Source organism: Parambassis ranga, chromosome 1 (genome assembly GCF_900634625.1).
Source record: "Parambassis ranga chromosome 1, fParRan2.1, whole genome shotgun sequence".
NCBI classification, from domain to species: domain Eukaryota; kingdom Metazoa; phylum Chordata; class Actinopteri; family Ambassidae; genus Parambassis; species Parambassis ranga.
In genome coordinates, this window is record NC_041022.1 from 7,309,875 (window position 1) to 7,321,643 (window position 11,769).

The 11,769-nt window shown below is 39.8% G+C and overlaps 2 protein-coding genes and 1 long non-coding RNA gene across 3 annotated transcripts; all 3 read left to right on the forward strand.

The window, feature by feature from the left end:
• Positions 1-841: 841 nt before the first annotated feature.
• Positions 842-2,478, forward strand: LOC114449092 (CD209 antigen-like protein C). The gene is made up of 5 exons (XM_028426490.1): positions 842-965; positions 1,375-1,629; positions 1,768-1,910; positions 1,982-2,076; positions 2,337-2,478. Exons 1-5 carry the CDS (start codon positions 842-844, stop codon positions 2,476-2,478), a joined length of 759 nt encoding a protein of 252 aa, XP_028282291.1.
• Positions 2,479-8,425: 5,947 nt separating this feature from the next.
• On the forward strand, positions 8,426-8,911 carry LOC114442613 (uncharacterized). Its single transcript, XR_003671358.1, has 4 exons — positions 8,426-8,500; positions 8,568-8,636; positions 8,743-8,799; positions 8,867-8,911. It is a non-coding gene; the product is annotated as an uncharacterized LOC114442613 (long non-coding RNA).
• Positions 8,912-8,974: 63 nt separating this feature from the next.
• Positions 8,975-9,823, forward strand: LOC114449151 (CD209 antigen-like protein E). The gene is made up of 4 exons (XM_028426622.1): positions 8,975-8,983; positions 9,125-9,277; positions 9,337-9,437; positions 9,682-9,823. Exons 1-4 carry the CDS (start codon positions 8,975-8,977, stop codon positions 9,821-9,823), a joined length of 405 nt encoding a protein of 134 aa, XP_028282423.1.
• The last annotated feature ends 1,946 nt before the right edge of the window (positions 9,824-11,769 follow it).

The window sequence follows — 11,769 nt, forward strand, 5'->3', positions numbered from 1 at the left end:
AACATAACCTGCCTGCCCCCATGTAACCTTCTCTCACTATGTGGCCTCTAAACTGAAAAAAAAATCTGAATGCAGGAACCATGAGGCAAGGCCACACACGCACACGCACAAACTATTGGATGCTTAATTCTCTGGACAATGGTGCGATTTTATTGAACTGCCATACATGTATATGAGCCCCACTGACAGAGCTAACCGTCTGTGTATATAATGATGGCACAATTTGGGAAGCCACACACTGAGTCACACACACACACACACAAAGAGACTGGAGCACCCAGAGAAAACCCAGGCAGGCACAGGGAGAACGTGCAAACTCCACACAGAAAGGCCCCAGTCAGATAAACTGAGTGTCTTTAAATATTAAACAATGAAAATGTTGACATCTAAAGGAACTGTGATGTTTTCACATACAGGACCTGATCTTATTTCCAACTTCTTCTTCTTCTTTGGCAGTCTAGATGCTTCAACAGCGCTTTATTGCCCTCTACTGGTTCCATGAAATTATTGCCCATTTCAGTTATTTAATCATATTCTGTTATATAATCCAGTGGAGTGTACATATTGCACCAGCTTCTTTATATTCTTCCAGTCTTCTAGGTTTAGTAAGGTGTGCTTGTTAAAAACATTGTCTCCAGCTGCGGGTAAGGCACTAAGCTGTGATGGTTAAGATTAGTGTAAGTGTGTGTACATTCTTCCTCCTTGCCCCCAAATCATTAGTCAGTGTTTAACAACAGAAAAGACATGTTAAAAGGAAACTGTTTGAGGAAGTGTGTTTTGCTGTAAGAAGTAAAGCAGACGGACAGACTAGTACAAGACATTCTCACTTAAAAATATAAAAATGGCTGCTTATGAAGAAGAAACAGTTATAACTCTGGAGCTCCCTGGTGTTTCAAGCAGACATGCTGCCTCAAGGTATTACATTGATGAAGACTTAACGGATGATGTTCAAGTGGCTGCACCAGGTGAGACAGATATTTTATCATGTATGTTTCTTTTAACCATGAAAATATGAAAATGAACTACTGCATGTCACTCATATGCCTCAACAGCTAGAAAGCTCCATACATGGGTTGCTCTGAGCTTTGGACTGCTGTGTATTGTACAAGCCGCTGTCAACATTTCCCTCCGTCTGGTTCTTTGTGAGTATTTTCCAGTAATGTATCCTTGTGCCTCCTGGTCTGCCTGCTGTTATAAATGTATTTATATAAAACACACACATACAGACACAAATGCACTATAGCCTTGAGGTAGAGCACCAAATCATAACATGTATTCAGGAATCTTCACACATTAATTTATAACAGATTTATTCCTGTAATGATGATTTACTGTATTTATTCTCACTGTATGTATGTATTTATTCACCTGCAGTTTCAGAAAGCTCTGCTGCAAAGACAGCAGAGCTTGAGGCCGCCATTAAGAACCTGACTGAAGAAAGAGACACTTTGCAGGAGCTGCTGGATGTCTGTCGTGAGCAAGACACTGACACTTTGCAGTGGATGCTGGGTGACTTATGTGAGCAACACAGTGCAGTCTCAGACATCTATGCAAACACAGATCTTGAGGCCGCCATTGAAAACCTGACTGAAGAAAGAGACACTTTGCAGAGAAGGCTGGATGTCTGTGGTGAGCAACACACTGCAACTTAAACTGTTGTAGCTGATGATCATCATTGTAGTTGTATTAGGAGTTATATTTTAGTGTATTTTAGGTTTCCTGCATGTTTTTTTGGTTTAAAGGTTTTGTGTGTTTTATCTTTAACAGAGGACTGTCATCAACAAGGATGGTTGCTTTTCCAGAACAGATTTTATTACATTTCTTCCGACACAAAATCCTGGCACGACAGTAAAGCTGACTGTGTGCAGAAAGGTGCCGACCTGGTGATCATCAACAGCAAAGAGGAGCAGGTGAGTCTGAGAGTCAAATCTGTCTGTGACAGACATGAAGGAGATTTATGATTGTTTTCTTTGTTGACAAGAACTTTCTGAGAAAATTCAAAAAGCGCGTGTGGATTGGACTGAAAGAGACAGAGGGAGTATGGAAATGGGTGGACGGGACTCAGCTGTCCAAAAGGTACATTCATTCATATTCTTTTCATCCTGAAGGTGTCCTGGAACAGCTCAAATGCCCTCAGACTTTAGACAGGAAACCTCAAAGCCCAGTTAAATCGACCTGCTCTGTATTTATCAAAAAGACGCTGCTTATACTCTGACAAGAAGAATTTGACAATGTTTAATTTTCATTTTGGACTGAAGTTCACTTTATTTACATGTGACCACCCTTCAACTCTGTTATTATTTTTTTGTTGAAATGTTTTTCTGGTTTGTTTTCAGTTTCTGGATACCTGGGGAGCCCAACAACTATGAAGACAAAGATGAAGACTGTGGAGAAATAAGGTACTATGACCAGGAAGACAGCTGGAATGACGTGCCATGTGACATTCAAATCAATTGGGTCTGTGAACGGGCTCCATAATTCTATCAAATGGTGCTCATTATCAGGCACACACACACACTTCCTTCTGGAAGAAAGTTATTACTTAGTAATTAATTGCTTTGTGTATATTAGTAGATTGTTTTCAATTGTTCCATCTACAACGTCTACACACACACACACATATGCAACATTATTGCAGTTTGGGGAGGGATTTTACACAGAAATTATGTTCTAAATGTAAGATGATTGTCAGTACAGAATATAAAGCAAACTATAAAGTCTGAAATCCAAATTTCTCCTTCTCTGTATCTTTACTGTGAACTTTTATTTCTATGAAAAAAAAATACTTTTTTTCTTGTTTTCCACGTTTACGTGACTGTCAAATGCGCCCATGTCATGAACATGTAAAAAATGAATATGTAAATCTATTACCCAGAAACGGAAGCCTGCACCAGTACTGCTATGTGTCTAAATGTCAACACAAGACCTAGAGAGACTCAGCCACACATTTATTTATGGCAATATATTGGTGTATATTCAGAATGCAGCACCAGGAAGTAAGACCACATTAGAGTCTCTACTCTGGCTGCCTGTCTCTCAGAGAACTCTAAATCATGGCTGCTTGTGTACAAATCTCCAAAAATTTGTTTGTGTCTTTTTAATTATGTCTTTTAATCCACCATTTAATGAAAACATTTATCAGTGATATTAGTATTTTAGTGATGCTACGCAAATAAAACATGGGAGGAAGCTGGCTATGTTGATAAATTGCTTGTGTGTGTGTATTGCTTGTTGAATGATTTCATCAATAACTCCAATAATGGGGACAACAGTGGTGCAGTGGTATAGCAGTGTTGTCCAGTAACTCACTGTTGTGTGCTCTTGGGCAAGACACTTCACCCTAGCCTGTGGCTCCACTCTGCTGGCTTAGGGCAGATTATCAGAGGGACTCAGTGGGTCAGCATGCTAACCTCAGTCACTGCAAAACACATAAAACAGACAGAAAAAACTGTGGTTATATTTCTGAGTGCAGAAGAGAAGAGAAGTGTTGATTCAGATCAGCATCAGAACCAGAAAAGTTCTTCATTATATGATGAATTATTAAAGAAGAATCTGAAATGAGGATGGAGCATAGAAACATACCAATTGCTTCCACAAGACGCAAGTGACTTTAAATTTAAAAATCGTGTTTTACTTTTGTCTTTATTTCTGTTGGAGACTTCTGTTGCTAGAGACTCAAAAAAAAAGCAGATTAGTTCCTCATACACACCATGTTGCACTTCAGGGCTCAAAATAAGTTTTTCTGTGAAGAGAACTAAGACAGCAATGAACCAAAAAAAATCCCACCACCAAGAGTAACGTACAATATATATTGTGTTTTATTGTAGCTCAGAGTTTGCAATGAAAATCTGCCGTTGTTTTTCTCACAGTCAGATATGTGTGTACAATATAAAGGTGATTTGTTACATGCATATATATTCTTAAATATCTTAAAGTCTGTAGTTAAAAAAAATGGTGCCTAAAAAATAATAATGTGAATTTCTGCCCACAGTCAGAAAAATCTACAGGCCGGTTATTGTTAGCTTTGGGCTGCTGTTTCTTCTACAGGTGGTCAGCATTGTCCTGCGTCTGGCTGTCATCTGTGAGTTGCATTGTTTTTAAGATCTGTGATGTATGTTTGTTTCTTCTCTCTCTCTTTTAAAAAATCTTTTATAAAACTCTCACCTAGATAAACCTACAGACAGGAAGTCATCCCTGCCTGTTGCAGTCAAACTACTGAACTCTAAACTGTAACAGTCACTCAGACATTGTACATTCATACTGGTACATTCATGTCATGCTCTTTACTAAAGGTTCTTATACAGTAGTAAATATGTTCTTCTTTAGATACAACTAGACTAATTTCTATTGTCTGTAACAAAAAAGAATTTCCCCTCTGGGCTAAATAAAGTAATTCTGATTCCGATTCTGATTTGTTTGTACTGTTTGACTTTAGACAAACTGGATCAGATTTATGTCACACACAATTTTACACAATTTTAGCAGCTCTATGTTGCTATAGGCCTACGAGGCCGGGGGACACAAACATGATAGTGTTGGGAGGTTCGACTCTTCTTACTGACTCAAATCAGTTACTCTCGAACCCTCACGTGAACGAATCTTATTGTGAGTCATTTCGTTCATTTCGTTCATTTTTACAGCCGGTGGCGCCGTGTCCCTCTGTAGTATAGTGCCGCGCATTGATATGGGACAAAGTATAATAAGTATAACTACCACAAGCAATTCAAAGCATGTGAAAACATAAGAGGGCAAATACACACCACGGTACAGTGACTTCTGTCCTGCATCCTCCCTGCCAGTGTTGTTTAACAGTGCCACAGTGACTAGGTAGCTGTCACGTGACAAATGAACGAGAGTGTACTGCTTCACACACACATGAGCTGTGAACGAGAACGAATCTGTGCAGCCTGTGGAGCTTGTCACGTGACAAATGAACGATGAACGAGAACGAGGAGGAGAACGAATCTACAGCTCTGATCCGTGCAGCCTGAGCAGCCTATCACGTGACAAATGAACGATGAGCGAGAACGAGGAGGAGAACGAATCTACAGCTCTGATCCGTGCAGCCTGAGCAGCCTTGGTTACATATGATTTCATGACTGGATAATGTACTATTATATTTATTATTTAATGGCAGAGTATAACACAAAATATGATGTCATTTTAGAAAGCATTTATTTACAAACACACTTTACATTATATACACAATAACACTACACATCAACAACAAGCAAAGACCATTAATTATAATTTCATGAATACATAGCGTTTGCCTGGTGTCACATGACAAATTGAGGAGCGTCAGATATCAGACATTCATTTCCTTGTTTGTTTCTGAGTCCACAGCCCCGCAGCTGAGCTTCAGCTCTCGCGTGACAAATGAGCAATCCGGAACGATTCGTATGAACGATTCGTATGAACGATTCGTATGAACGATTCGTATGAACGATCTGTGAACGAGTCGCAAGTTCCTTTGCTGATCATTTGCTGCTGGCCAATTGGCACACAGCCTGAGTGGCTTGGCCGTCACGTGACAACAGAACGAAGATCCGGGGGCTACCGCGACTCAGGAACGAATCATATCTGTTTCCTGTCCTGCCAACTGAGCTTTATGCGGCTGCCTGCCATGTAGCGAAAGAACGAATCACTCACTGAGGGGACTCGTTACCCCGATTCATATAAAAGATTCGTTCATATCGAACGAATCGTTCACGAGCAACACATCACTAAAACATGATCCACTGAGCAGTTCCCTCTCCCCCCCTTACCCTCTTACCTCTGCTCTTTTCTCATCAGCCCGATTAATAGTGAATCATGTCATTAGCCTTGTGTCCTGACGTCCCATCCCGCCTGTTCTGTCCCTCGCCTGATGGTTTTCCTCCACCTTCAGCTCCTCTACAACTTGCATTCAGAGCATAGGTTACATCCGCTGCACGTTCTTGGAACGTGTGCATAAAGCTGAAACTCAGACCTCCCGAGACAACAAGAAACTCTATTTTCTGATTGGTCGATAGGTCGCTAATTCCAGACAGTAGTCTGGCTTTGACTAGTTTTTTTTAGGACAATCTATAGGAAAGTTTGTGTGGTAAAGTTAATCATTTCTGTTGTAGAGGAGCTGAAGGTGGAGGAGAACCATCAGGCGAGGCAGTGGCGGTTTTGGGCACAGGCAGATCGGGTTAAGATCATTAAACAACACGGAAGTTTTGGGGCCAAACCGGACAGACAGCAGAGCTGCAGGCAGAGAGACAGAGGACTGTAGGCTGATGCTGGACTGAGAGTTTGATGCTGTGCGCTGTGTTTTTATAATGTCCATCTATGATGCTGCTCTGGCTCGTCGGTTAGCGAACAAGTTAAGTCCAAAATAAGTCCATCCATCAATGACAGGCTGATTAACGGTAAACTGAAGTAAGAATACTGCTCACTGTCAGCTGGTTTGTGAGTTAAATACAGGGTATAAAGTGGGAATGATTATTTTTCATCCATTCAGCCTCTCTTCACTCGATGCCCACAGCCTGGACCATCACACAGGCATCAAAATCACTAGTTGCCCAAAGTGTGTACACAATAACAACCTTTTATGCCGCTTACTGAAATCTGAAAGCAGATGGTTTTGGGCCATACAGACAAATTGCCACATGCAATAACAGTAACAAAAGGGCACTTTAGGCATCAAGAGGCAAAGGGGCAGGTGCTCTAGCACCCTCTGAGGTGAGGCTCAGCGAGCCTGAAGAAAATGATGCTTTAATCTTTTTAAAAAGTTTTAGGAACCCCCGACATAAACTGAAAGACCACTACAGGTAAATATCATCAAGTTCTGGATTTCAAAAATATGTCCAGCCCCTTCTCACCGTGAAAACAACCAGCCCTTTGTAAATTAACATTTTAGAAAATGTATGTTACATCATTAAAATGAGGAAGTATCAAGAGAAAGAGAGAGAGAGAGAGAGAGAGAGTTTGAAGAAGAGGAAAGAGAGCACAGTACCTACAAGACAGCTCTCTTAACAACATTATTTGCACTTGTAGTGTCAAAAATATGGAAATGATTTTTCATGTGGAGGACCCTGAAAATTCTGCAGTGTATGAAAATGTCTCTGCTGCACGCAGTAATCCTGCTCCAAAGAAGTGCCAAGGTGAAGAAAGAACAGCAGCTCCTGCTTCAACCGGTGAGAGCAAATTCTTCTATTTCAACAATAAGTTTGAGGTTTAAATCAAATCAAAGACGATGCTGTGCTCTAATACAAACTTTTAGGTAATGAACAAATCTGAATTTCACTGCTAGTAGGGCAAACAAAAAAATGGAAGAATAAAACAAGTTTGATGTTTGATGAGCTGTCTGTGACCGAACACTCACAGTGAAACTGTAGGGTAGGAGATTTATTGTGATGCACTTTTTGTTAAATTAGTGTAACTTCTCTTTACAATCCGATAGCAACCAATTAGTTCAGCAGTTTTGCATTAAAACGAAGAATATTAATCATCTGTGGAAGTTATAAAACGCTAAAAACATCAGCCAATCCTCCGGGACGACCCTGCGTGGAGTATTGGCTGGTTGTCACTCTCTTCCTGCTCTACGTGCACCAGAGAGCAGCTCCACTTCAGGTAATGCGCGTCCATGTGATTGGGAGGCGTGGCTTCGGGGTGAGCTCCGAGAGAAATGGGCGTGTGTTTACTTTTAAAATCTGGCTGACTCTCACTGAGTTTTCAAAATCTTCTACCCTACCTTTAATAACTACATGTACGGTCACAGATGTAATTATGGTCACATAAGTCATCAGGAAATCAATGTTTTAATTTGCTCTGACATGTTGCTGAAATTGTGTGACTGTGTGTTCACTCTGTAAACAGGAGTGAAAGTGTACAAGGTGATCAGTGTGATCGTTGGAATCATCTGTATCCTACTTGTTGTGTACATTGTTGTGCTGCATCTTGGTCTCAGTAAGTCACCTGTTACTGATTTACACTTCAAATGTGCATTTCTGAAGAATAACAAGTAATGACAGCTGGTTTCTACTGTAGTGTCAGCTAGGGTTCGGCGGTATACTGTTTCTCTTTTCAAGTTGCAGAGACATCGCACATGTTTAATTTAATTCAGCTGCTGTAGCCTACACTTCATGGCAGGTATAATGCATTGTAAACTGCCTGAAACATGTCAAGCGATCTTTTTCAGTTAATATAGATTTTATTGAGGCTTTTTAAAAACGCATATAGTGAACTGACTGTTTTTTTAATTATTTCACATATAAGTGGATTGCATTTTTTATTGACGATATTAAAAATGATACCATTGCTACCTGTGTGCCCCGCCGGTATACCTTAATACCGTCCCACCCTAGTGTCAGCAGAATTCTGTGGCTGAAGAGAGAGATGAGTGCAAGAAGGTCAAGTTAAGAATGATCTGTATGGAAGTAAAACTTCTGTTTTACAGATGATAATGGTTCCACAAGAGACACTTTAAAAAATCTGACTGAAGAGAGAGATGACCTGAAGAGAACCCTGCTTGGTAAGATTACACAAACATTCAACAGTTTTTGTTGGTAAATTAATTCATTATGGAAATCATGTCTTAGTTGTTGAGGCCGCTAATAAAAACCTGACTGGACAGAGGGATGAGCTGATGCAGAAAATGAACGACTTTGGTAAGTGTGACAAATAATTACTGGTCGGATTTAACCGGGCACTGCTCATTTATAGATGTCATACGTAGCACATTAGTATATCATTACAAACTAACATCAATGTTAGATTCACAGCGCCGTTCTCTGACTGAAGAGAGAGATGACCTGAGGAGAACCCTGCTAGGTGAGATTACACAAACATTCAACAGTTTTTGTTGGTAAATGAATTCATTATGGAAATCCTGTCTTAGTTGTTGAGGCCGCTAATAAAAAGCTGACTGGACAGAGGGATGAGCTGATGCAGATAAATAAGATAAATAATCACTGGTCGGATTTAACAGGGCACTGCTCATTTATAGATGTCACATGTAGCACATTGGTATATCATTACAAACTAACATCAACAACCGTAGTTGTATTAGGAGTCATATTTTAGTGGTCAGAAAAAGAGGTTACCTGCAAGACTTTTTTTAAGTTTGAAGATTTAGTGTATTTTATCTTTAACAGAGGTCCGTCGTCAACAAGGATGGGTGCTTTTCCAGAACAGATTTTATTACATTTCCTCTGACACAAAATCCTGGCACGACAGTAAAGCTGACTGTGTGCAGAAAGGTGCCGACCTGGTGATCATCAACAGCAAAGAGGAGCAGGTGAGTCTGAGAGTCAAATCTGTCTGTGACAGACATGAAGGAGATTTATGATTGTTTTCTTTGTTGACAAGAACTTTCTGAGAAAATTCAAAAAGCGAGTGTGGATTGGACTGACTGACAAAGAGACAGAGGGAGTATGGAAATGGGTGGATGGGACTCAGCTGTCCATAAGGTACATTCATTCATTTCTTTTCATCCTGAAGGTGTCCTGGAACAGCACAAATCCTCTCAGACTTTAGGCAGACAGGAAACCTCAAAGCCCAGCTGTATTTATCAAAAAGATGCTGCTTATACTCTGAGTAAAGAATTGGACAATGTTTAATTTTGGACTGAAGTTCACTTCACTATTTACATGTGACCACCCTTCAATTCTGTTATTATGTTTTTGTTGAAATATTTTTCTGGTTTGTTTTCAGTTTCTGGATACCTGGGGAGCCCAACAACTTTGAAGGCAAAGATGAAGACTGTGGAGAAATAAGGTACTACGACCAGGAAGACAGCTGGAATGATGCTCCATGTGACATGCAAATCAATTGGATCTGTGAACAGGCTCCATAATTCACTATATTAGGACCCTAGAAGTATCTATCGGATGGTGCAGGGACAGTAGCTCATTATCAGGCACACACACACAAGAGGAAGTCCTTCTGGAAGAAAGTTATTATTATTATTTAGTGATTATAAATTGCTTTGTGTTCATCAGCAGATTGTTTTATTTTACTCCATCTACAACAAGAACTTACACAAAGAAGAATCATTTTAATGATGTATATGATTATAACAATAAACAATTCATCGTACAACCAAAACCTTTCAGCTTGTCGCTCCTTGTTTTTTGGGCCTGTCATGGTGTTTGAAAAGTTCTCTTATTTTGAAAACTAATTACAGACCTTTATGTTATTCTGAAAGTGCAATAGATGCTTATTATTGAAGGAATTGTGTGTGTGTCAGCTAGGCGAGATATATCTTTGAAAGTGACTGGTTTGTTTCCTGTGTGTGCCTCACACAGAAACATATTTCTCATCCAAGTGTCTTTTTTCCCAGTAACAACAATGATGCAAAGTTTGGGGAGAGATTTTACACAGAAATGATCTAAATGTAAGATGATAATTGTCAGTGTAGAATATCATGACAATACATGATTTACTATTTTTTTTGTTTTCCTTTGTTTAGAAAAATCATTCATTGTCACGACCTGGTGTTTAGTTCTAGTTTTGTTTCCTTGTTTGGGTTTTCTGTTAATCCTATGTCCCGTTATCTTTGTTAGGTTGTTGTTCTGTTCTCTGGGTTTCTGTTTTGTTCTTGTGTCTTGTTTTTGTGATGTTGTCTTGCCTCGTCTTGTGCTTCCTGTCTTACTTTGATAGTCTTGTCCTCCTTGTGTTTTGTCTTGTGCTTGACTTCCTGTGGTTTCCTTCCTTGTTTGATTACCTGCCCTGCCCTAATGTGTGTCACTGTCATTGTCTTCCCTGGTACCTTGTGTATTTCCCTGCAGTCTTTGCCAGTTTGTCTCGTCTTCACCCAAGGGGATTGTGTGTTCGTCTTGTCCTTGTTCTTGCCTTGCCTTGCCACAGCTACGTTTCTCCAGGTTACCTTGCCTCGTCATGTTTTTGAACCTTGTACTTGCCACTTCTAGTGTGATTTTGTGTTTTGAATTGATTTACCCTCCTGGCACAGAAATAAAGTCTCTTGTTTTTTACTGCTCTGCATTCTGCATTTGTGTCCGCTCACCTGCACAAACTCTGACATCCATATATCCATTCATATTTCTGTAAAAAAACCCTTTTTCATCCTGCCCAAATAAATGTTTGAAATGGCCAAATGTGAAATGTGCATATTGCATAGTTTTAGTGAAATATATACTTCATCACCTCTAGACTAGAAACATGAGGAAAACACGGCTTGTCGGTAAAACGATCAATGAAATCTCTCTAATGCACTTTGCCCATGACAAGAGAAACACACGGAAAGAAAAAGAAGCCTGACATACATTTGCAAACTTTTAGGTAATGAACAAATCTGAATTTCACTGCTAGTAGGGCAAACAAAGAAAGGGAAGAACAAAACTGATGTTTGATGAGCTCTGTCTGTGACTAAACACTCACAGTGAAACACTGCGATTTGGAGACAAACTGTCATCAAAACACAACATTAATAACATGTACGGTCACAGATGTAATTATGGTCACATAAGTCATCAGGAAATTAATGCTTTAATTTGCTCTGACATGTTGCTGAAATTGTGTGACTGTGTGTTCACTCTGTAAACAGGAGTGAAAGTGTACAAGGGGATCAGTGTGATCCCCTTGTACACTTCAAATGTGCATTTCTGAAGAATAACAGGTAATGACAGCTGGTTTCTACTGTAGTGTCAGCAATTACATTTACTGCAATTATGTCACAAATCCTCTCCATTCAAACTGGGAGTTTCACAGCAGAATTTTGGGGCTGAAAATAGAGAGTACAAGAAGGTCAAGTTTAGTAAGAATGACTTGTATGGAAGTAAA